General features: G+C 39.3%; 1 protein-coding gene across 1 annotated transcript in view; it reads right to left on the bottom strand.

Annotated features, from left to right (window-relative positions):
- The window catches only part of CUBN (cubilin), a 154,929-nt gene that overhangs the window by 14,814 nt on the left and 113,383 nt on the right, over window positions 1–26,732 (bottom strand). Inside the window, exons 51-59 of the mRNA XM_075048329.1 lie at window positions 23,578–23,727; window positions 22,603–22,724; window positions 20,494–20,719; window positions 18,262–18,449; window positions 15,773–15,929; window positions 14,070–14,219; window positions 6,751–6,951; window positions 4,295–4,424; window positions 3,127–3,344 (exon numbers count right to left, since the gene is read on the bottom strand). Coding sequence (XP_074904430.1) covers window positions 3,127–3,344; window positions 4,295–4,424; window positions 6,751–6,951; window positions 14,070–14,219; window positions 15,773–15,929; window positions 18,262–18,449; window positions 20,494–20,719; window positions 22,603–22,724; window positions 23,578–23,727 — 1,542 coding nt within the window. The remainder of the gene's footprint in view (window positions 1–3,126; window positions 3,345–4,294; window positions 4,425–6,750; window positions 6,952–14,069; window positions 14,220–15,772; window positions 15,930–18,261; window positions 18,450–20,493; window positions 20,720–22,602; window positions 22,725–23,577; window positions 23,728–26,732) is intronic.

Raw genomic sequence — 26,732 nt, 5'->3', positions numbered from 1 at the left:
AAAAGCTCAGGTCTCCCCTTAGAGCTGGAGAGATAATCAGGAGATCTTTGGCCGAGCCACAAGCTCAGTTCACGCAGACCTTATTCTTTGGGGAGAGATCTTAGCTTTCGTTCCTTCACAGAGATCTCATGTAACCAAATGCCTTAAGCTGGTATTGATTTATCTCTTCTCATCCTTTTATTATTGCCTAGCACATGCTCACTGTGGAAGGGAGGTATAATCTCATTTTACAGACTGAAAACAAAGGCAGAAAAAAGGTCAATGGTTACTAAAGTAAGAGTCGTCTGTCTTTCCACAAATCTAACACTTGCAGCAGGCTGGGATCTTCCAGTCACCCCAGTTCACCAGCTCAGCCTGAGAGCATGTCCAGTGATTCCAAAGATAAGGCCAGTAAGTGCCAAACTTAGCAGCAGAGATAGTGAAATTATAAACCCACCAAACTCCACCAACAAGGGCCCTATGTTCCCCTGCCTCAAATGCACCATATCACAGAGTCGGTTGTGACAAAGGATGCTGGTTTTGAAATGTGCACTTAACAATCTATTGCACAGCGTGTGGAGTAGCAAGGTGAAAGAAAAGACATTTGACAAAAAAGGTGAGATGTTGCTGTACTGCCAAATTAATACTCTTTCATACTTCCTGTTAGTCTCCCTTTTCTGACTAGTGGGGGAACCTTCAATATTCTAGTGGGTGCAGGATCAGTGATGCAAATTGTTTTAATTAAAACAGAGCATGTTTTTCTACAGAAATTTCAGCGTTTAACTCTTGGAATGCCTGGTTACTGTCGGTCTTGCTAGGCTTCTGTGAGTTTCCTACTTCATCTTCTCTCTTTCCTCCCACCACAATGGTTATCAGATGGACTCCCTACTAATAAAATTCACAAGAGAGAAAGAATAGATAACGCTGGATTTTGGCTGTACCCCTGAGAGAAGCCTGATCAGGAAAGAAATTGTAAGAGCTTGTAAGGAAAAGAAATAGTTTAGTTTGCTACAAACGAGTGTACTGTTTCTGCTTGCTTCTTTCCGATACATAATCAGGGTCACTCACAACATTAAATAAAGAGCAATAATTACGTTATCAGTTGTGCTTCCCTAGGGTAACTACAGAATAATGCGCTCATTGCCATCCAACAGAGAATGAGGCTTCTTGTTTCTCTACAGATACCATCTTCCTTGTAAGAGATTTATCATTATTAATTGTCATCTGATTGCATTTGGACTCTTACAAAACCACATGGGGTTTATCTTTTGACAGACATGAGGGAGCTTCTCTAAAGCACCTTTTAGAATAACAGGCTTTTAGATCTTCATGGTTTTATTCTCTTTCATTTGAAGCAGAATCTCAGACCTCATAGTACAAAGATGTGTCACAGATTTTCCTGGCTCTATTTTTTAGACAAGTCAAACTGGGAACGTTTATAGGAATGTGACTCATGTTTTCCTTTTATAACATACTTTTCTACTTTTTGGCCATTTTGTACTAGCATGGGGCTGTCAGGATCCTTCCTAAGGACTATGTGGTTTAGTCCTTGTGGATTGCTTCCCACAGTGGAGAAAGAAGGCCTACCATTAAGCATCTTACCACCATGGGCTCTTCGTCACACAACCCATATCTCTGCATGGCCATCTTTTCCAACTTGCAAATCCATTGCTCCTCAGTAACTCCTGCAACATGACAACCTCCCTTTCCTTGGGATCCTGCAGAAATGTGCCTCCAAAACTTAGCCTAATAGATGTCAAAGTTTATTCATAAAAGGATTCTCCTCACTCTAGGAAATTATCAGGCATGGTACTGACTTGAAGAGCTTGGCTTGTGTTCTGTTGTGTGCTTAAGCAGGATCTCTGGCAAGTTGCACAAATAAATCTAAAGTCAGTGGCTAAAAAAATTGACTATATGCCAACAAGAAGAGCAAGAGCTTGGGGAGTTCCTGATGATCTCACCCTGGAAGCATGAACCCCGGCTGCGGGGGATCTCTGACAACAGATACCTAATGCTTTCAAGACAGCAGCATGTGAAGAAACATTATGTTACTTGAAATAACAGTCCACAAAAGTGGTCTTAAAGATTCTTGTAGCAATTACTTAGAGTGAAGCAAAGGAAGAGTTAATAATAGTGATGACCATGAGGTTCTGTGGGAATGTTTTTCTTGGCAAAGCCTGTAGAACCAGTTATTTTCCTTATCTGTAAATACTTTCTCAGACTGTATCAAATGAGAAAGTCCCTGGCTAGGGGTTGGGAGGGGATTCAATGACTCAGCAGAAGGCTATGTTTGTTCTGCCACAAAGGCCTTTCATTCTGAACTGTCTGAGTACCAGCCTTGTAGACTAGACAATTACTTCTTTCTAGATCACAAAAACCATTGAGTTAATTACCCGGGAAACTAGTAGCAAAGACATGAAATCAACTTACATGTAGTAATTTGTTGCTTGTCATTTCTAAACAATTCAGATGTTACAAGAAGGTAAAAAATTCCTTTTGCACCTTGAGCTTAAAAATAGACTACTGGGCTTAAACCTTTTTTTAAGGCAATAATCAAGTTTTGCCCCTGACTCTTGTGTCCATCAAAACATTTAACATCCAGTGCCTTCTCACTACAATCCCATTTATGTTATGGCCAGTTAACCAGACTGATCGACAAAATCAGCAGAGATCAGCACAATGGTACCTGGGGGGAACTCCAGTCTTAACTGGTCTTAACACTTTAGTTTTTAAAAAGGTGAGCGGTGAACTGCAAGAAAATGGAAATGGAGGATGGATGGAAAGGAGGCATCTTTAGGGCACCACCAACCCTTGACTACAAAAGAAAGAGTTCTCGGGTATTGCCAGATTTCCTTCAAAAGAGAGGCCTTTGTGTGCCGCTAGGCCTTCAGTCACCCAAGAAATGCCTGTGCCTTTCAGAGAGGCAGGGAAAGATTAGCAAAGAATAAAAGGAATCTGTTCAGAATCAGAGCTGGAATGCAGGGATTCCATAAGCCTAGTATTTACCTTAGTTCACTCAATTTTGACAAAATCAGAAACATTTTCCTGCTTCTAGCGCCCCTAGTGAGTGAGACCGTAACCACTCCTCACCAAAGGAAATTACTTACCAGCAGATTCTTGGGGTTATGAGTCTGATAATAATCTTACCTAAGGTCTCCCTGAAAGATGCTTTCCATCCCCTGCCTGCTCCAAAGAAGTCAGTGTTAAACACCAGGAACAAGTTATTACTGGAGCTCTTAATATTCGGAGGCAGTTCTGAGCCACAGAATTTCCCAAGGAGAGAGGCATGGGTGTCTGAGCCATCATATACAGCCACATAATCTTTGTAGCAGGAGGGAGATATTTCAAGCTGGAAGCTGTTGAATCTGTAAAATACACATGGAGCTTTAGGTATCACACTTTCATTTCTATTCCTGTGTTATGTGTGTTTTTAGTGCTTAAGGAAAGGTCCAAGTAATAGCAATAGCCAAAGCCATACACAGACAGATACCACAAACATTTCAAGGCACAAGCAAGCAGAACTATTAACTGCATGGCAAAACACTCCAGCCAACCAGCCTCAAAGAAATAGTGACCCTCACCTGCTGGGCCACTTGCAAGGCAAGCTGTCAGCACACCTCAGCTTTCTGTGAAGCAGCAGATCTCCCCTGTGCAAACACACCCTCTCTCACTTCTGCAAATTGCTCAGCCTGCAATTTCCTTGGGCACATGAGGGGCATATGAAATGGAAGCTCAGAGTGCAGACCAGCTGGGACTTCCGCTTAGTTGGGAAATGTTCTCTTAATTCACAATCAGCATATATGTTACAGAAGAATGTGTCCATCTTTTAATTTCTCAGTGGCAAGGTTTTGCAGCAGCCATATCCCTCTTTTAGGCAAGACAGCACCCACTCAGAAGTATATTCTTTCTGGGTGGGTATTATTACTTGGGCTGTAAAGTGATTCCAATTCTAAATTCTAATTCTAAAAAAATTCTTTTTTTTTCTTATATCAACTCACAGGAGTCTCATAACTCCTCAAAGGCTGACAGCATTTAACTGAAAGCATGAGCTGCATTTTTACAATTTCTTAGTCCTCTTGATAACCAAAGTGGGAAGTTAAAATTGTGGTGATGTTTTGCACGTAACGAGTTACAGAGGAAGATGTAAGGGAGCCTGAGGTTGATAAAGGTGGCTTCAGTAGCCATTTCTCATTTTAGTTCAGCTTTCCCCTTGGAAAAGGAAAGACAGAGAGAAAATTGTCAATAATTGCTGTCTTTAAGTGGAATCAGAGACCCCTCTGTCCCCTTGATGACAAGGTGAACTTGGATTACATACTTGAGAGCCACTACTTTGCCGTATCCAACTGTGATGTAGTATGAGCAGTTCATGTTGTTGTGATAATCAAGAACTGAATGGGCTGGACTGCTGATAACACCAACAGAGCTATTGAAAATGCCACCACAAGCTGTAGGGGAAACAGAAAAAAGAGTGATTAGTGTCTGAATACTAGCTTGGTCCTAATTCTCATATTTCTTGCAGGAGTTTAGCCATAAGGAAAGAGAAGCCCTTGATAAATTAGGAGCAGTCTTCACTGTCATGCCTAGAACTGTTAAATGTGGAGGTGTCTATCAGGTTGTGCTCTGCAGTGGAAGGCTAGACAGTATCGAAGTAACAGGTTGTTAGTAGTCCATACCAAATGGCAATGGCTCCGTGTTTGTGCAGTAAAAGGCTGAGCCTGATTTCAAGTGTGCTGCAGTAGGACGAGGGAGCAGTGGGATGGGGTGGGTGCCCCATGCAGCAGCGTAAGTGAGGTGCGTGTGGAGTAACTCTGCACCCATTCTAGCTTGCCAAGAGAAACCTGGCTGATATGTAGGCAAAGACATTCCCTCACCCAAACCCTGGCCCCATGGAAGCCTCTCGAAGTTTGGCACTGACACAAAAGCAGCCACAATTGCACACATAGCCCTGCCCCTGACTTTTCTGGAATAACTGTACACGGAAGGTCATCATCTCTCCACCTTCTGGCTGGGCTGGTGCATTACTGTAGCATTTGTTCTGTGCAGAAAGGCAGAGAAGAGTCCCCAGGTGTCACTAACCATGGGGACTGTTCCCCAGTTCACCTTGTTCACCTTGTGCTGGGACTTGCCAGCAGTGGGGGGGGCTGAGTTGGAGGACAGCATACTTGCTCTCTGGCTGAGGAGCAAGTTAAACTCTGCAGCTGTGAACTAAAGGCACTGCTTGGCTCCTCAGGGTTTCACACCATGGATGCTGGGGAGGCCAGGATGTGGCTAATGTTTGTTCCCAGTTTCAGTGCTTGCGGGAACAGAAACGATTATAAAACCAACTCTAATCTCCATTGTTAGCTTCAGCCTTTATTTTATAATCTTAACTTGGCAAAAAACCATTTCCCTGCGTCCTGTTGATAAATAGCTCAAAGCCACACACAACTTTTCATGCTTTAAAGGACATGCCATTGCCAAGGCCAGCACCTTAACCAAAGGCAGTCCCACACAGGGTGCTGCTGGACGCAGAGCCCCTGGCTCCTCAGCTGGCGGCCTGGAGCACTGGCAGATAAAGGACAGGAGCCGGAGGATAAAGAATGAGCATTATTCTACAATAGGAGGGGGTAGCCTTTTTCTGGTTTTTTTTTCCATCAAACAATACAACTAGAGGGAAGAGGAATGTTAATTGCAAGAATCTGCTTTGTGTACAGCAACAATCTAATAAGGCTGCAGTCATCTTTCTCAAATGTCAGAAGTCACAAGTCAGATAGCAGCAACTGACTTGAGTGAGTTATGAAGGTCTTTTCCATGAGTAACTGCACATTGTCATTTCTCGATGCCATTGCCTTTGTCTTATCTGTATCAGGCCATTCATTTTACATAAAGAATTTAGCCTTATGCTCTTTGCTGTGGCTTTGAACATGAGGAATATATTAAGGGTAATACCAAAGTTAAGAACTCACACTTCTCTCTGCAGTTAGAAAATGAAATAGCTTTCAAAAATCAAAGTACTGTCTCTATAAGTTAAACCTAGAAAATACTAAAATTGATTTTGAAAATAAAATTAATCTTTTGGGATATTTATATTTGTGCAGATACAAATTCTAAACTCAGCTGGAAACTTCTTTTTTTAATACATATTTACTCTTTTAAACAAAAGAGATCTCATGTGAATGACAAAAAGTTTTGGTGAAAATATTTATTAAAAAAGAAAAGTATACCTAGATCCCAATTTTTATTTACATTAATACCTGGCACTGCAAAAGGGTCATCAAATGGAGGCATATAGCTGGATACATTTAAGATCCTGTTCTGCTTCCCGTGTTGTATAACATAGTTTTAGTATAACTGAGAATCAGACCATTCTCCTGTATGTGACAAAATCTTTTACATTAACTCAGTTAAATAAACTGGTGATGTTTCTCCTTAAACATTATTTTAAAAAAAAAAAGAAACAAAACCCAAAGAAAACCCAAAGAAATCCCAGACAACAAAAAAACCTGCCAAAATGGGTTGCATTTCTTTTCTACAGCAGAAGAAAAGTGTTTCAGTTTCTGACTTGGTCTGTTGTAGTGTCTTGAAATGAGATAACACATCAGTCAGTGACAACATGCACCAAACAGTCCCATGTCTGGGTCCTGAGAGCTCCTCCGGGCAAGTGAAGAGGGAATATGAACCATCTACATCCATCTAAGATATTCCCAATGTAAGGTACAGTATTTCCTATGCTGAACCAATATCCAGCAGGAATATTTCCACCGTCTAAAGCATAGGACAGTAGCTACTCACCAATTGCTCTGTATCTTGCCTGGAATCCAAAGCCTGCAATGTGGGAGTCAGTGTAGAAGTTGAGCAGCATAGGTCCAAAGACACTGACTGGGGCAGGGAGCTCATTACCACAGAGCGTGATGAGAGGATATGGGGTAACCCTCGTCCCACTGAAGATGCTTATTCCATCATAAAGACAAATTCTGCTCAAGAGTGCTGGGGCTGCGTGGACATATAATGCAGAAGTGTTAGTAGCATATTTTCCATGTGATATACTGAGCTGTAAGTATATAGGTCTCACACAGAATAAGAATTAAATTTTATATTACTTTCCATTCCAGGATCTGGGATCTCATTTGCTTGCTGAGGAAGCAAATGTCAATTTTTAAAATGCAGAAAAACTGAGGCAGAAAAAGGTGAAGACACCTCGTATATAAGACATCAGACTGGTCTCATTCAATACATCCTATCATCTGGAAAAGGCTCCAGGCCCCTTGAGTTTGTGGGAGTTCATATTTGAGTGAACACCATCTATGAGGAGATGAGAGGACCTAACAAAAGCATGGATCTCCTCTGTGCATCAAAGCAATGCACCTTTTGTTACAGGCAACCAACTGCCTAGTATTTCTTTCCCCTAATGTAGAAGTCAGCACTCAGCGCAGGGAATTTTAAATCATTAAGAGTGAGAATTTGGGAAAATGAAAAAATAGTCCATATACTAACATGTTTCAGAGCTGACTTCTTTCTCTCTGATTTCCCTCAAACTTTGGAGTACCTAAACCCAGATTCTTCAGCTTGACTCAGAAGACAAAAAAATGTAAATTTAATCTTGCATTTTGCCAGTGAAATGCTGCAACTGTGGCAGTCAGTGGAGATTTGGAGATGACTGAGCAATAGGAAAAAACCCAACTATTTTCAAGAGCAATCTGCTTTAGGGGGCAAATTGGTGCTGATATTATGGTGAGTGAAAAGCTGCCCATTCAAAAACACCAAGAAACACAGAAATGAGGAATGTAGCATTCCATTGGTGTTTCCCCTTGGTATTTATTTTCTCCTTTGCAGTTAGATTTCTGGAGGAATGAGCCATCCTCTCTGACTCCCTGCCCTACCTTCCTGACTTTCTAGCGACCTCACCATTTGCAACCAGATTCAACTGAGGCGAGAGGTCTCAAATGTATTAAGTTCATATAAATTTCATGAAGGTCAGTAGCTGAGTTACAAGTGCCAGAGGAATGTCCCCAAAGGACAAGCTGTGCTTTCAGTGTAAGGGCGGTGAGTTCGGGCAGAGACCTGCTGAGCACCAGCCACGGGGCCCTGGGAGCTCAGAGCCATGTCACCACCTCCCTGCCCAGCTGGGAGCCATAAGCATGGGGAGAGGTTGGTGGCACCCAGGGTGGTACCACCAAGGGAGGTATGGTGGGAGCTAGAGAGGTTTTCTATCATGTGGGAGCAAGAAGGGAGCCCCATGGGCTATGCAGGAAAGCTGGATTAACGCTGCCAGTGAAAAATACAGCATACCTCTACTGAAAAATGAGCTTCATTATTTGTTATGCTTATAGAACAACTTGATGTTTTCTTTGTCTTCTTCATCATCATTTAGAAGCATAATGGAAGCTCGGGTGTCACATGTTTATTGAAGTTAAGTTACCATGTTTAGCAATCTGCTAGCAACAATGGGGCAGTTACTTAAACTGCAAAGGTTTAATAGGGAATTACCTAAATTTAACAGGAGAGACACTGAACCTACTGTTGGCAGCAAAGTGATTCCTGCAGATTGTCCAGTCAAAACAAGCTGCTTCCTAGTGTTATAGGAAACAGGATGACTTGTATTGAACAGGATGACAAATAGAATGGAGTGATAATTCTCTTTCACAAGAATAACAGAGTGATCCCAGCAGTCAGATGTATTTTAGATCCTCTCTGGAGTTTTAATTTAAAAATTCCTTCTCTCTCAATGAAGACAATGTATTCTAACATGCTTTACAATTATGCCAATCGGGAAATATGGTGCTTGTCTGACTCTAATAAGAGTAACTAAGCTGAAAACAACCAGCCACATCAGATAGCTGATTACAATGTTAATAAAATAATTAATTAAATATATTCTTCATGTCCTACCCTATTATGAGAATACTTGATAATGTGATGCAAGTAAAAAACCAATCAATTTTAAAATAAAAAGAAATGGAAAAGAAAAAAGAAATGGAGACAAGTGCAATTTCAGAATGTAACCGATTTGAGAAAGCAACTGAGGTCTTTTTCTGAAAAGACTTTGGAGAAAGGCGTGAAGTGAAATGGATTTCTCAGCAAAGCAAAGGTCCACAATACCTGTCACAAGTTGTTTCAAACTGCTGCACTGGAAAGAATAAGATGGTTGACATAGGACTGTGAGCAAAAAGCTTAATTTCTAGCTTTGAATCCTCATTGTTTGGGCAGATATAATTTATGACCCATGAATCCTGGCAGGACTGATGGTTGTTTGATCTCTATCCTGTAATTCATTCTCTTGTTCACACTTTTCCTTAATTTCTCACCATACTAAATGCATTATTCTGTAAATAATCCCCAGCCTCAGATTCCTCTATTCTATCTCCTCATGTCATACTTCCAGCCTCTACACATACTCAGCAGATCATCAGAGATTCTTCTCTGTGATTTATTTCCTCTAATTCTATCATCTTAGATCTTTTCTAGACCAATTTCTGTCCCTTGGACTACAATGGAACAGCTTTCACAAGTCTCCAGAGATCTTTCATAGCCAGATGTCAGACCCACATCCTCTTTGAGCTGACAGTCACTTTCCACATAGCTAGCACTGTTTTTCTTCCTAGAACCTTCTCTACTAAAAGCTTTTGCTCATCCTTCTGGTATTACTGTAGTCTCTCTTCTGATTCATCCATGAGTATTCAATAAGACATCTCCTCTCCTGTCTTTCTCTCTTTATCTCCACATTAGCTCTGTATAATCTCATTTGCAAGGACAGATGCAACTACTATCTCTATGCTGATGACCCCATAAGTCTGCTTCCCTCCTCCAGACCTCTATCTGTTCAGCCTAAAATCTTATTTCTGTCTCTCAACAAAACCATTCAATAGGACAGCTTTTTCCCCCTCTCAGCTCTTCACTTGCATCTTCTTTCTTTACAGCCTCATCATTTTCCCTGCCCTCATTAGGTCTGTGTCTATGGTTTGGATCTCTCTAGGTCTTCGCATCCAGGCTAGATGTAAATATTGTCAAGTGTTTCCAGTTATTATTTTTAAGATAAATTCCTCCCTATTCTTCCATATAGCTATGACTGCCACCTGAGAAATAGTGGTTTTTCCAACATGGATACTGTACCATTTGTTCCTCTAGCCTTGGCAATATTTCTTCCAAATACTGCTGGAAGGATCAATTATTTGGCCTGATGTTATGAACATAACTGTCTTGCTTTGAATTGCTCCCTGCGTTTGCTTTCAAGGCTTTTCGTTATCTATCTGTACTCCATTATTTCTTGGTACTGCTCAGCACTGATACATTGACCCCTGCCTCCAAAGTTCACATGATAAGAGCTTCAGTTGTCCTTACCTTGCATTTTGAAATACGCCTTTGTGTTGTTTCCTTTCCATTTAGCAGAAATTTCTGTCCAGTCTCATTATTCTCCATATAAATTGTTGATTTGATATGATGCCTGCACAAAAACCTTGAACAAATTTGCGCCCCTATCTGATCCCTAATAACAATGTCCTCTTTTCATATCTCTGTTTATAACCATAGACTCTGTTTCATTTTGTATTGATGCAGAACCTGTCTTTTTCTTGAAGTCTGTAAAACTTAAGATAATGAGGTTTTGGTTCAGAGCTGTAGCTTCTGGTACAAATGGTAATACAATTAATAATTACTAATGTAGGAGAAATATTACGCAGATATATACTGGTAATACAATTAGTAATTACTAAAGTAGGAAAAGTATTACACAGATATATACTCCTGCGCAACATATTAACCAGCTCCATAGCACAAGATACTATTTTGAAAGCAAGGAATTACAAGTCTTTCATATATATATATATATATATATATACAGTCTTTCAAAATAATCTGTTGCAAAACTTGTCTATTTTCTGAATTGCCTAGTAACAACTGAGAAAGCAGATAGAGAAGACTCCAAAATGAAGCTGTGACCCTATCCCAGATTGCAAAATTACAGTTGCATGTTTAAAAAAAAAAAGGAGAAATAAACAAGCTATTAAAACATTTTTCAGGTTGACATGTTATCAACACAATGCAGTTGTTTTTTATGGACAGAATATAAATACTACAGAATTCTAAAAGCAGATATTGCAGAAGGCCCACATCCATTTGCCCTAATTTTCCATGATTTGGAACTCAGACTTTATTGGATGTTATACTCATACTTGAAGAGTATTACAGTCATTTAATAATACACTACCGTAGCTGTCAGAGGTGTATTTGTAGGGACATTCACCTGAATAAAGCTTATGAACAAAGATGGATGTGATTAATTATTTCTTAGATAGCAAGTCTACTGCTAATTCTAATATGTTAGATTTGTGTAGACCTTTGATCCAAGGAGGGATGACAGATGGAAGACATTTATCACTGTTGCAGAAGTGGGGCTGAGAAAACAAACTCACCCCCATTTGTTTGGTTCTTTATAAAATAACCAAACATGACAATGCAGGTGGTACTACAAGAAGCAAGTGGCAACCAATGCAACTTCATGAAACAAGCAAATCAAAAGAAAGGTTCAGTAACCATATTCAGTTTGGCACACGAAGAGACATTCTTCAGGCTGCAAGGAGATCACAGAGACTAAGCCAAACTCCATTCCTAGGTTTAATCTTGCCTATGTTTTGCTGCCTAAATCTTAAGTATCTTGTGTAAGCTATTGTCTATGGCTTCCTGTAATAGTCAATGGGTAAAGAGAGTGAGGGAGGCCTTCAGAAGGCAATTCATTCCACCTGTACAACATATTTGGTTTTGAGTTTAAAGCACTTTTTCACTGCATTATAGGAGGAGATAAATCTAGATGATAATCTCAATTAGGTGTCTATTTTCCAGGGCTCAAAGTCAGATAAAGCCAATTTTTCTACCTACCAGGAAGCAGCAAATTTAGATTAAATTTTGATCACAAAATCAACAAATACAGTTTATTCCAGTGCTTTCCTGCTCTGTTACTTGCTATATTTAGTGCTTAATACATATTTAATATTTAGTATATGCATTTCTTGTTCATTTGGTTCCAGATACTGACATTGTATAACTGCTGTGGGTTAACTACCTCATTTGGAATCGTTCTTTATAATGAGAATAGGCATCTCATCATAATTGAAAACATAACTACTCTACAGCAGAGGTCTGTGACTAACCCATGAAGTCATTCAATTTTGTACCAATGTGTCACTACACTATAGCCAATTACATTCTGCCTTCTAATTTTCTGGAAAAGATATCTCAACCAGTTAAAGTCAATGAGATATGTATGCCTTACAGGCATTATTTTAGATACTTCATTTCATTACTAAACAACCATGAAAAAAACAATTGGATTTCTTTTGAGAGGTCAAATAGGTAGTAAATTATGTTAATTGGACATGTAGCTAAACTGAAAAAACCCAGTCCAGAACATCTGTACTAGTATGGTTAAAATTTTAAAGGCCATACTCAGCAACAGTCTAAGCAGGTGCAATGCTTCTTTGCATACGGAATAGCTAGAAATGTTATTAACAGATGCTGTCAAACATTGTCCTGCCTTTGCAAAAGAACTAAGGGACTTCACGCTGGAAACCCTTAGGCACATGTGCTAAACATATTCAGTGGGACAGCTGAATACTTTTTCACTTCTGCGTGATAGTTTGCAAGGTAGTGGTTTCAATCTTCTTTCCAACTTAAACCCAGGCAATTTCTCTTTGCTACAGGTTTGTGGTTTAAGATTTTGTGAAAAATGTTAATAATCAGCTGCTGGAGAGTGTCATACTTCCTCTTTTATAACCAGCTGACCTTTAGGTCATATCCACAGTTCTTTTCTTTCATATGACTGAGGACTTTTAGTTTGTGTAGCCTAAGGAAGCCTATAACAATAAAGGAGCAAATTGCCCTGCAAAAAGTAGAATATTTTTAGTAGTTATTTAGGTCTATGTTTATTATTATGTCTGTATCATTTACCTCTTTGCTTTAACTTTCTTGATAATAAAAGCTTCAATCCATTTATAAATTAACTGAATGCACAGACAGAATACAGATCAGTAATGTACTCACAGAGGTGTAAAAATTGGCATCATCTGATTCAGCCTAATGTTTAGCATGTCTGCTGAATAATAATGTCTTCTACATGAAGAAATTATGTAATTTCTGTGGTTTACATTTCATTTAAAAAAAATTCTTAAAGTAGCAGTTTGTATTAGGATATGAAAAAAATGTTTCGGATAGATAGAATCATAGTCAAATCAAATCTTTGCCTCGGACCTAAATTAAATTTGGACCATAATACTTTTGAATTTAAAATAGTTTGAAAGCTTAAAAGGAAAATAAAAGGAACATATTTTCTGACTTCATTGTTTGGTCCGAAGAAAAATTCAAATTACACACCCCAGCTTAGTAACAAATTACTCAAAAATCTCTTTTCTACGTGACTTCAAGAGAACCAAATTAAGATGGCCTTAAAATATGTGATGCTACCCAAGTAGTTTGGACATACTGATTCCTCTGTGTTATCACGACATCTCCACCCATAAAAATTTGGTCCTATCAAAGTTGGGAAAGGTTTACCATTCACACCAATGAGACCAGGATATTATACCTGTTATTTCTTGGCTAAATGCTGCCAAGTTTGAAAATCTCAAGAGGGACTTTTGTTCGTGGGTATATACAGTGTAACAACTTTTACACATTTTCAGTTACTGTAGTCTTTCACCTAGTTTCCCATTTATATGCTTGTACATCCTTGTAAAACACCCGAGTATATTTATATCCATTTTATCAGTTAAGGAAGCAGAAGCACTGAAAAGCAAAACAGCTGGCCTAAGATCAAAAAGGTTAGGCAGGAACAAAGACCAAATTGGCCACAGACACTTTTATACTCCAACCACTCAGCAAATTCCCGACTTCATTGCTGTACGATATTCAACAGGTGAGATCTAGCTTCACTCTTCTGGAACACTTCAGTGACACAAAACTGAACCCTGGAAATTACCTCTCTAAATGTTTGACTGTAAATGATTTTCAGAATGGACCAGCAAATTAAATCATCAACTATTTTCCATGATAGAAGACTTGTATGTTTTCAAGTAAGAAGTTACACTTCATAGTACATACTGAAATTATGAAGTACCAGTTACCTTCCAAGTGGAAAGTCTCAAACTCTAGGATCACCAGTGACTGTGGTCCCTGGTCTATGATATAACTGCAGTTCAAGTTGTTATCATACTGACTAGGGTAGTTAGGAGAGACGATACGACCTGCAGGGCTGGTGAAATTTACTCCGCATCCTGCAAACATAAATAAATAAGACACAGTTATAATCCAGGTGATAACATCATTCTGGTTTTGCATTGAGAAAACCAATAATGTACACAAGGACCTCATCTCTCCTTAACAGGCTGGTCAAAAAACAGGGAGAGTAGTATGTATCATGATAGCAAAAGTAGGTCTTACACATACACACAGCAGTGGTTTTGGGAAAAACAGGGCCTTCCTGCCTACAGCTTCACACAGTATCTTGGAGTGTCTTGGATAAGACCAGGCCATAGCCCCTCAGCCCACTGAACAGAAGGGCAGAGCACTGCCGTTCTTATGGGTTTGGAGTCTGCACATTTCAAAATCCCTTAGTACATACAAATGTAGCTGAATTGGATGTGGCGTTACTAGGGGGACATCAGCAGTTTAGCCTCATTTGAAAATGCCTGTGTTACCCAAGTGGCACCATTCTTCCTTCGTGCCTGACAGCCAGGAGGATGCAGTCTGCTGCAGGGCCATCTCTGGGTTGCTTTGCTGTATGCAGTGACAGGAAAGGTTTGCCACCCAGAACGTCTCAAGCACACAGAACTGTTCATTTTCATGGAGCTCCTTCTGATCCTAATGATTGCATGGCCTCAGGGTTTCTCTTTATTTTAAGCCACAGGCTTAAAAGAGTGTAGTGCACAGTGAGATGCTGGTATAAGATTAGGAACAGACATATGAAGCCTGTGATTGTCTCCACTAAGAGGTTGTTAGTTGTTACTGACGACATTAGTGCAGACATTATAAAAACAAAATCAATTTCAGTTCAGAATTCTGTATACTTCAATAGTGTCTTCATCTAAGCACTTAATTTCTCACTGTTTTAATCTGAATCCAGTGAAGGGAAAGTGGTTTCCTTTGGCAGCATCCTACAAAAAAAACCCAAAAAACCAATGGCAATTGAGCACTGCCTCCTACACTTCTGGTGGGTTTGACCCTCACAAAACACATACTGTGGTTAAAGAAATGGAGAAGACCACCCAAGAAATGCCACTTGATCTACATGAAATGCAAATACAACAAAGCAAAGCAAAGCAAAGCAAAGCAAAGCAAAGGCCAGAGCAGGTGGTGAGGAGCAATTTCTTCTCCTGAGAGCAGTTTATGTGAAGGGCATGGGCTACACCATACACAGGAGAAATTACCATAGTTCCAGCACGTGCCTTGAAAAGAAGAACAGAGATAAAAATTCTACAGTAGGAGCAGATCCATTTTCCTTTTTAAGATTATAGGTTTAGCTTCCAAGCAGTTTAACTACAGAGAAACAAATTCTAAAAATTTAAAGCCTATTCCTTTCTTGTCTGCACACTGAAAAGGCAAAGGTGGCTAAGAATAACTACAAAGTTACAGCTGCATGGAGTATCTTTGGCAAGTCCAACACTGGAGCACACAGTAGCTCCATTGCGTTCAGTAAGGAAACTCTTGGTTTCAAAAGCTGGGCAGAGGCTTCAATGCCTTGTTGGACTGATGTCTGAATTGCTACACACAGATCAAACTAATCCAAAATGGACTAATAGAGCAGCCATCTGGCTTTAATATTACTTACTGCTTATGAAAGATGCAGAGAAACCTGGCCCAGGAGCATCCTGAGACTGAAACACTGTAGTTATCACATTGTTTGGAGCAACAACAGGATCAGGAGCTGAACTTCCACATCCTGTGGTTAACAAAGCTGCTTCTTCTTCATCATTTCCTCTCCACACCTGACAAGCCCAGATTGGAAACAGTTTAGTGTTTTCAAAGCCCATGTAGTTTGTGGGAACCCACCAGGAATTGCATATGCAATTGTTCTTTCCATAAACTTAGCGTAGGATTCATCTCACACTGAATCTTAGAGATCTAAATTGGGGGTAATTCCCTCTCCATTCACTCTACGGTCAGTGGAGACAAAAAGACTTCTCCAAGGAGTGAATCACAATGAATAACTTAGGTTGCCGGGGACCTCTGGAGGGTATCTGGACATCATTTGCTCAAACCCCTGCTGATAGCAGAGCCATCGTAGATCAGGTTCAGGGAACCAGAGAAAAACATTTTATGCACATCATTACCGATCTCCATTTCGTCTCTGCTAACTTATCTCCATACACCCTATGAATATGAATATCTGTGTATACAATGAATTATTAAATGCAATCCTTATATTATTCATAAGTCAATAAAAACCAAAGCTATCATGCTAGGGTAATATAGAGGCATCAGACTGGAAGATCTGGATCCTTAATATCTAGTCTTACTAATCAAAAATTATTCCAATTTTTTGTTATGTTACATTCACTTGTTCAGTGACAACTATCAAATCACTTAGAGAGTTAACAAAATAATATAATTACAAAAATATAATAAAGAAATATATATATATATCACTTCGACTGTACCAAGAGCCAATTTAAGTTCAATCAAACCATGCATTCAAGAAGCACATGCAGGTTTAGGGTAGGTATTTCAGTGAAACCCTCTTCAGGTAATTACTTAAACATGTACTTGAGGCTCACAGTTTAAGCACTGAATTTCAACACACATATAAAATGAAACATAGGCATAGATGTTTGGTGTCTCTGAGTGCTTAAATAATTTCCTGAATCAGGATGTTTATTGCCAAGGATTTAAAATGTCTGCTTCAAGAAAAAAGAAAAAAATTATTTACTCTTACTCTGATAATAAATTTATTCTTCACTGTTGTGTTTGAACAGGTTTTTTACTGGTACTTTATACTAATAATATATTTTAAAAATATTATTTGATTTTTAAAAGAATGTGTTTGAAAGAAGTCTAGTGGCACTAGAACAACCACATGAAATTGTGATTGCTCTAAGCAGCCATCCTAGAAAGGGTTACCCCAGGGTTAGTCTGTAAGTGTTAGGCATGTGAATCACCTCATTCATCTGGCCAGGTGTTTGAGGCAATGGATGCTTAAATGATTAATATAAACAGTCTATGGCCTGGCCAAGATTTTGCAAAGTCACTATTGATTTTGGATTCCTCTTTTTTCTTGCTCAGCTTGGAATGAATGGAAAAAACTTACACCTGTTCCACATTTTTTCATATCCAGACATCTTCATACTTCTCAAATTGGACATTCAGAAATGGAGGTGGACATCACCAAAAATTTCAGATTTTTTGCTATGGAGAAAAACTCCAGTTGATATAGTTTTGACCATGTCCTTTAGGACAGTTTAGAAATTTGAAATTAAATCACCTTAACTGGGTGGCATTAAGACTTTCATAATAGTAAAATGTATTGTAACATATTACATCAATTAATCAGTGGAGCAGGCTATGAAAAGACAACTCTAATAGTATTTTTTCTACAGCCTTAAAAAATGAGTGCAACTGTAGTTTGTAAGTTAGTAGGTACAGCTGCTCAAGTCTTCCTACATGTCAAATTATGTTTGCCCTTTATTTCGAGTGGGAGTTGTACTGCTGCAGAGAAAATGAGCACAAACCCACTGGACGTATGCCAAATGCCTGAGAAAAAAATGACACTGAAAAATTCAAAGCATGTCCACTCCATTCTATTGCTTTGAAAACAAGTGGCTCTTGACAACCTATGAAAGATAAGAATGCTATCTTTGTTTTTTGAGATTAAAAAAAAGAAGAATTAGTGCAACTTGGACAGTTTATACACTTATAAAGAAGTTTTGTAGAATTATAGTGTCACATTCCTGTTTTTTTACTCACTGGAGTAATTGAAAAGGTCTTTTCATTACACTATATTTTCTCATTATTTCCTGGTTCTGAAGTCATAAGTAATTTTTTCATATTTTTCATTTTTGGGGCAGCATGTAGAGTGGTAGGGACCCTGCTGGAGGTGGAATTTCAAGAGCTAATAAAAATTAAAAATATATACAAGCTAGTTCTCAAAGCATACAGAAAATTGACTGGACTTCATACAAGGACTCCATACAAGGACTTCGGTTTATATTTCCTGAATTTTATGCCTTGACAATCCTAACCAAGACAATTGCAAAACAGGATTCTGGAATCATGACTTCTTAAAGCACTGCTCTGCTGATCTAATACCAACAATTATTTTACCTTCACATAACTGTTCTGGCAGCTTCCATCACTATCTGGAATCTGGAAGTTACTGTGGAAGTTCATCTCCAAGTGTTTGCTTTCATGCGTAATGATGGTCCATGTGCATCTGGTGTTCATGGGAAAGTTTTGAGGCCAATGAGGAGACTTGATCATACCGCTATCTGAATGAATGATTCCACCACATCCTGGAAAAAGTAGCAACAGGTGGGAGAAATGTTCAAATATTTCCTGTCGGTGTCAGCTTTGAATGATTGCTTGCCTCTGTGGCTGCAAGAGTGAGAGAGGAAAGCCCTGACATCCACTCAAACTTCATTTACCCCTCTTTTAATTGATGTTCCTTCTCCCGCCTCTGCAGCAGGGAGGTAGTTACACTCTAGGGAAGGACTCTCTCTGTACTTAACTTTCTCTTCACAAGTTCCTTCTCCTTGCCAGTTCATAACCTTTTGCTCTGGTGGCAATTAGAAGTGAGTATTGCTTAGAGAGAGAGTAAGGGTCAGAAATACATTAATGAGGAGCTTCTCTCAAGACTGTGCAGGTTCTTTCCCACACCCCACAGCATGCACATCATGACTGACAGCCATTCAGGAAAGCACCCTAGGGAAGAAACCTCAATCTACTGCTGAATCCTTTTTTTTTTCTCACTCTGCAACATGTGAATATTGCAGTTCCACATGTGAATCTACTCAAGCTACATCCGTTTACCCAGGGCAAAACGGTGACTTCTCCTCCAGCCCAGGCAGCCCTGTGGATCTCAGTGGGATTATGGAGAGGGCTGACAAACATGCCTTTAAAAATTGTTAACAGATTCATTTATAAGGAATAGCTAGTCATGGCTCTGTGGCAGCTCATGTTCTTATACATAATAAATTTAGTTAATTTGAAACATACTTGCAAATACCATGCCAAGAATAATTTACTAGGGCTTTGTGTACAGTACTAGCAACCCATTATTATTTCAGAGACGATGTAGTAACAGGATGAATAAAGAGAAAAAAAAAGGCTTATAACATTCTCTTTTTTTCCTTCTTAGTTAAAAAATATATATTAGCTTTAAAAGGAAGATTTTATTTTTCATTCTTCTATGTTAGAATGCCTATTGTGTTTAGAAGGATATGAGGCCAAGTTTTGCTCATACATACAGAATGTAAGCCCAGAGATTCTCAGTGGACAAATGAGAAGAAAGCTGAGGAAAAGAAATAAGGTATATGAAAAAAGAATTCTTCTTTCACAGAGAGAATACTGACTATGCACATTGCATGTGTATGTTAATGTCTACTACATCATTGAAGAGTGGCCTTTCTTGCGCATGAAATCCCAGTGACAATAGGGAACAGTGTCAAAAACCTGCGTGACAGTGTATATTCACACAAGCATGGGCTATTGGTATATTTAAGAAGGCATTCCATCAACTGACTGTGTGAATACTGCTAGATCATTAACTGGTGGAAAGCTGATCAGCATCAGCCAGAAAGTTTGCAGCTGGAGGTGACACTAGGAAACACATTGCCAGCTCTGTACTGAGGTAGGAAGGCACAATGAACTCTGCCTTGCCACCAGCCAGCACATCTACACTTGCCTTTAGTCATCTCCTGAAGGACAGTGTGCAGATGGTGAGCTACCTTTCCAACCCGCCTGCCCCAATCCAGAAAGATGATAATTTCAACAGAAGGAAGGTAGCTTTTTAAAATGTGCCAATTCCATCCTGCATGTGTACCACCTTCAAAAGTGTACCAACATCTCCACTAAAGTGGAAGAGTTTTAGACTGTTGTCACATGTGCTCTTTGAGAAGTTCTGTCTGCCTCTCTGTTTTGAAACTGACCTCTTTCTAGTTTTAAGTGTTTAAACCAAATCAAACTGTGAAGCAATTGTACTCAAGATGTGAAATGTCTCATAGTCACTGACAATAGATACCACTGCTGGGAGGATAATGGGCATGATATCAATTTACAGACATCAAGAAACTGCCAGTGGGAGGCTTAAAAAGTATAAAATCAGTCCAAATTTCATTTCATTGTGTGAGATCAGACAACACTGGTTTAATAGTTGACTTTTTTAGTGCTGGCTTCTCTCAGGAATGCTGAAGATGTTGGCATGTATTTCTGTTGTTCTTTAATGCAAACTTAATTAAAGAGGAGGAATCCTATTTCATTTTGTGGTTGGAAAGTGCTACATAGGCATGATGTACTGCATGATGTTAGACCTGGAAAAATCAGTATTTTTTCTCTTACCTAGAGATTCTGCTGTCCATGTTGCATAAAAACCACCTCCTTGAATTGAGTGGTCAGAGTTAAAGATGATGACTAGCTTGCTGGAACCAGACCGAATAGTCCCAGGGGATGTGTTTCCACAATACTTTCCTATGACAGGAGACCCAGGAGAGCCGCCATTGAGGATAGTAACAGAGTCCCACTTACAAAGTGAATGATTTTCAACATGGAAGGCTGTAAAAGTAAGCTGCAACACACAAAAGCGACATTCAGAAGCTAACACCAGCCACACTAGCGGAGGGGTTGGAGCAATTCCAGCCAGATTCTGTAGCCATCCTAGCACAATGACTTCTGGGTATGCTCAGAAATCTGACCCTCAGTTCACCTTGATGCTTTCCTGCAAGTATTGCTTGGAGTCTTGCCACTATAAGTAACAGCAACTACTTAGCATGAAGACAGAAATGGAAAAGGAACACACAGGTTCAAAACTGGCATTATTGGGACTTAACCATATGTTTGAAGCTAAGTATGTGGTTCAAAATGGTCTTGAATATGTACAGGTGTTTCACTTTTCTGCTCTCCAAGCTTCTGGTCATGAAATCTGAAGTTGCACAATCAAATATAAGTAGCTATGTAAGCTGAAAGCCTTGGATTTTTTCCTTCCTATTATTTTTAATCAGAATACTTAAGAGTTGCTAAAAAGAATGCTAGTTTCCATTAAAACTGAGAGAAACAGTTTCATGTTTGGTTCCTGTGGGCCTGGATGCATCACATAAATAGACTGGGCTAGGCAGGCAGCTTCTGACCCTGTCTCCCTCCCACACTGATGCTCTTTGTCCTTGGAGCAATATGCACACAGGTGGGATTTCCAGTTCAAAGATTTAGATTGCTGACCTAGTAGACTCCTGGATTTGTTGATGTTGAAATATTGATGTACACTAATGACTGCCTGGCCCTCTTCCAATAAGTTTTTTTTACCAGTTGCAGAATTGGGATCTTTGTGGAAAAGTTTAGCAAATACATAGTACTTCTTCCTGTAACTTTTGTGTGTATTCATTTCCAAAAGAACTCTGCCTGAGGCAAAGACCAAATACAAATTTAGCTCAAATGGTTTAAGTTCAGATCTTTACCAGTAACTGAAACTGGCAGCTTATACTGGAAAAGTTTAGTCTGCCTTCACTGAAGGAGCTGCTACTCAGTTCTTTTAAGATAGAAATCTACTTACATCTGATTAAGACTAGTTCTGCTTCAAACAAATTTGTGGATTAAATAGAAATTTTGTGTTCTACTAAAATAATCCTGTATTCCCTGAAGTAAGAACCTAGGCAGTGGTCAGAACATCACGTAGCAGAATAATTAGGACTATGAGTTTGCATTTCTAAGAAACACCTTGTAGTTGTAAATAAGGAAAACATGACAGGGAAATTAGTGAAAAACATTACATATGAAAATCTGCAGTGTGTCTTTACAAAATTGCTTTTCAGATATTTTTCCGACCTGGACTGCAAATGTCACTGATTGGACATGTTCTCCAAAGGATCAGTCAAATAATTCAGTGAGTGAAGTTTAGCACTGCTTGATCATAAAGGTGCTTAAACTGGTCTCTCAGCAGTTTGGCTCAAGAAAGTAGCACCCCAGGCAGCCCATTAATAATTGCTGGGAAATAAGAGTAGCATCTCATTGATGTGATTTGTACCAGCGATCATATTATCTTCCAGACTAACCATTAAGACACAAAAGTAACTTTCTAGTGGCTTGTAACTTTCCTGCAGAGATGAAAAAACTTCAGCCTCATATTTGTTCTCATGATACTGAGAATACCCATGCACATCTAATGACATGATTTATTTTAGCTTCCTAAACGTAGAAAGTAATTGTTTAAAGTAGAAGTGAGTGCTATGTTTTGAGGTCAAGTTAGGCTAGGATCCTTCTGCTTTTCAAAAAGCACAATCATCTAGTTTGGTTGTGTTACCTTCATTTCCCCCTCTTTCTTAGGTAAGGCTGATGGGGAGATGTTTCATTCTTCCACATTTCTCATTTTCCAAATTGTCTCAAACCTGTTCCTCAAGACTTAGAGGGTGTTTCTCACACTGCTAGCTGCTCACACAATCATGACATTGTGTTACTCACAGTGATGGTTTCACCTTCAGAGGCTTCCAACAACCAGGAGCAGCGATTCAGATTGCTGTAAGGTTCTGGGTAGTTAGGACTTGAGATAACTCCCCTTTCACCTGACTGTATACCACCACAGGCTGAAGAAAAAAAGTAACATTTCAATACATTTTAGTAACTGAACACTATAATCAAATGAGTGGAAGATTATTCAGCTTGTAACAGCACTAAAATATGTTTAAGTTGGACTGATATAGGTAAGGATGAACAATTTCTCTGGGAAAATCCAAGTTTTAAAAACTGTCATTGAATAGTGAGTAAGCAGATGTAATGACCTTGAAACTTTGCATTTATTCTGATACTTAATATAGATCTGCAAAACCTTTGCCAGCTGACACAGCTGCCTCTTCCACCTTATCTTCCATTTATTTATCTCAGACTCCTAAGAAAACCAGTGCCATTCTTGGACTAACACTATCAAGTCAAAAACTTGCTGATGTGTCTAGACAAGCACCAAGGCTAAATCCAGCTGTGACAGGAAGAATAGTTGTGGTGGCATGTAAATGGCAAAAGTGGTGTAATTTGCACTGATATGGCTTTAAGTGGATTTCAAAATGAGTGCAAAGGTTCAACCAGCAGAATGCATTTCAGCCACTCTGGAGGCCTATTTGAAGTAAGTCAAACTTGGCTGGTGTTACCTGTTACATCCCTATTCCCAAGAGCAACTGACTGTTCTAAGTGTTGCACTGCATTGCAAAAACTCAAATGCGGTTCAGGGAATGGGAACAGTGAGGCAGCAAATAAATCTGAAAGTTCAATTGCTAGCATATGTTTGCTTTAGATAGATATAAATAGTGGCAGGCACTGTGTAACTTTTGAGGACCTCTTTGAGAGTTAATCCCATAGTGTGTATTCTCAGTATCACCAAATGAATGGCAACACTCCCTAGAAGTGCCTCACTCAGCAAGGGCAACAGTCTATCAAGCCATTTACCTTCAAATGTGTAATGGGCCAAGAATCCTTTATCTTCTGTGTTTTCATCGCTTACAAAGTGTACCCAGATCTGGGGGGCAGCTATGACTAGTGGCACAGATGGTGCAGCCTGACCACAAAGTCTGGCTATTAGCTCTCCATCAGCATCCCCTGAGTAAAGAAAGAAAAAAAAATACAATTTTTGAATCCTAAAAGAGCTACAATAATGTAAAGGAATTCATAGGGCAAACATGCATTTCGTTTTGACTAGAAAACAGAGAAAAGTACATATCACACTTAATAACTGGCTATTTGTTATGGGTATAGGTAGAGTGCTGCAGTGCATTGCTGGGATCTAAATCTCGACAACAAGGAAGTTCTCTCCAAAGCTGTGTTAATGATCCTGTTAATTTCTTGGGGTCCTTCTCTCCCCTCCCTGCCATGCTGCACACTTTCATTTTATATGACTCATCAGACCCGAAAACACAGAAAGTGCCCCAAAACTGCAAACATTTTGGGGCAGAACAGTGGGAAAAGATGGCCGAAGGACCTGATCACGAGGAAGCCTATTAGGCCTATGTGTTTGTGACATCCTCATTAAAGTCAACAGGAATTTTGAGTTTTCTACCATATAGTGATGTGCTTCCTCCGTGAACAAGCTGTCACTGCTGTATTAATAGTGGGCATCTCTTTCCTAGGGAGCTCAACATACTGTTCTCTGTATGGCAAAAAATGCTCAAATTTGCACATCATTTGCTCAAATCATTGAAACCTAAAATGAAAGCACAACACAGGACATTGCACTTCTGTGACACTGAATGTTTGCTCATGTTGGTGTAAGCTCTTATCCATCACATTGGTAAAAGTATCAGCTTCTGTTTATTCCTGACATATTCTCAGGAGAAGGAAAATAAGCATAATGGTGCTCCTCACGACATCCAGGCAACACCATGGCTAAGTTTGCTTCTCTAATAACAGCAGGCTGCTGGTCTTCAAAGTCTCCATTCAAAAGCAACTCCTAGCTCCATGCGGAGTGGCAGGCTGTTCTTGTGAAGAAAGCAGTAGAGCAAGAGGAAGAAACTTTGGGCACTCTTCAAAGCCCTTTCACAGTTATTCCAAGTCACATGGCTGACTAACTTTTTATCTTTCTGTCATATACAGTGACACAGCCACCATTTGAAATGCCTTGAAGCACAGGGATAAAAGGTGGCATATAATAAAATTCTATTAATGTAAATTACACAGAGAAATGCTAAAACCTGTCTTGTTAACATGCACTAAAAATGATAGTGAGCTGTACAAGCAGAAGATGCTCATGATAAATTATGGCTTGGGAAAATATAGTACTATCTACTTTGAGCATTAAAATGTGAAGTGTACCTCTTGGTTTTTGCACTTCTTACAAGGTGATTGACTATGTGACAGATGTGACCCAGGTTACTCAGTCTCTACAGTGTGAAAAATGACACCAATAACTGCTTTCAAGAATGGCCAGCTGGCCAGAGATCTAGACTGTTGATAAACAGAAAATGTAAACAGAAAGACTGTGCTGTAAGATTTGGTTCAAACTGAGGGAATGGTCCAAAAGACAAAATCAAGAGTCTTCCACAAAAGCCAAAAGCTAGGAGTATATTTCACTGCAGCAATAGCCTCAACTGTACTACCATGTACAGACTATGTGCACATGCCTGATAATTTAATAACTTAATATAAAGCCTTATTCTAAGAAATTTGAAATATTTATTTTACCTTTGTAGATTAAAAATTTCTCAGTGAATACACAAAGTCAATTCCACTTTTTTTTTTCATTCAGTACCATTAAGTGTGTCGCATGGGTAACTCAAAAGAATTTTACACATCTCAGTTTCATTTGGGGTCTCTCGGGTGACTTACTGTTGAATTGGACCTTTCTCCAAATTCACATCTGCTGTGTTGAGTCTTAAACAGCACCTGGCTGAGGTTAGTGATATTCTGCACTATTTGCATCTCAGTGATAATTAAATGTTACTTGTCAGTGTACACAGCTGAATTAGGGCATTCTGCCTTTGTCATGACACTGGTTGTGAAACTGAAGATCCATTAATATGGCCAAAATGAACATTACTATTTAGGTGGCAAAGCTGTGTAGAGCAAAATAAGACTACATTTTTGACTCTTTCCTTTGATTTTATTGCCTGGAGGCCTGAGGTTCACAGTAAAGTGAGAGTAGTGGGAACTAATGAGTAATGGACCAGATATATTTTATTATTTGTTTCTCTGAGTTCTCTTTCTATTATTTCCCAGCTCCAGTGCATACATGGGAGGGAATTGTTAAGCTACGCAGCTATGGATGCTTTGGCTGTACAGGGGACAAACTGATGCTATACAACTAAGAGTTCTTGTTCAAATGAATGCACAAAAGGATGTAACAGATTCCTGGTCTCAATCCCTCCCACACCTTTCAGAAACGATCTCCTCATAAATTAGAACCTGCTCTCTCTATTGGGACTCACAGATACAGCCTTTCAGTGAAGAAGACAGCTGGAGTTTTCATACTACACTTGGCATTAGCTGAGTGACTTTCATATGACATTTCCAGTTGCTTGTTCTTATGGATAGCTAAAGATGCTCAAATGTGCAGAGCTATTACTCATGCATTAATCCTGTGATTGTTTTCCTTTTAAATGCTTTAGTCTGTATTTTGTGATACAGTCTCACGGGAAATATGGATTTGGTTTTGGAGAATCATCTTAAGAGTACAAAAGTGCGGTATGAACTGGGTATTCAGCCCAGAGGCTATGAATAATTAAAACATTCTTTACTCCACTCCTGCTGTCCCTGGAGATATTTCAGGAGCAGGGAAAGAATGGGCTGTGGGCCAAGTAAATTGTTTTGATGACTCCCACTTCTCCTGGCTGCCATCTTTCAAGGGAGATGAAGTGAAATTTGTATTGTCCCCTGTAAAGAGAGAGTCCGGTGTGTATTGCAACCACCAAAACTATTTATCCCCCCAAAACACCTATCCAGTTTTCCATTTTCTCCCCTGAAAGAAAGGGTGACTAAATCCATGCATCCATTGCTCTGGCAGTGAAATCCCACTCCTGGTCTAGGAGGCAACATGGAAGGCATGCATGTGAACACTCTCTCAAATGTACACAACAATCACCGTCTGCAAATATACATGAACAAGATTTGGA

The sequence above is a fragment of the Buteo buteo genome, chromosome 2, assembly GCF_964188355.1.
Source record: "Buteo buteo chromosome 2, bButBut1.hap1.1, whole genome shotgun sequence".
Lineage (NCBI taxonomy): Eukaryota > Metazoa > Chordata > Aves > Accipitriformes > Accipitridae > Buteo > Buteo buteo.
This window is presented reverse-complemented; position numbering and strand designations above follow the sequence as displayed.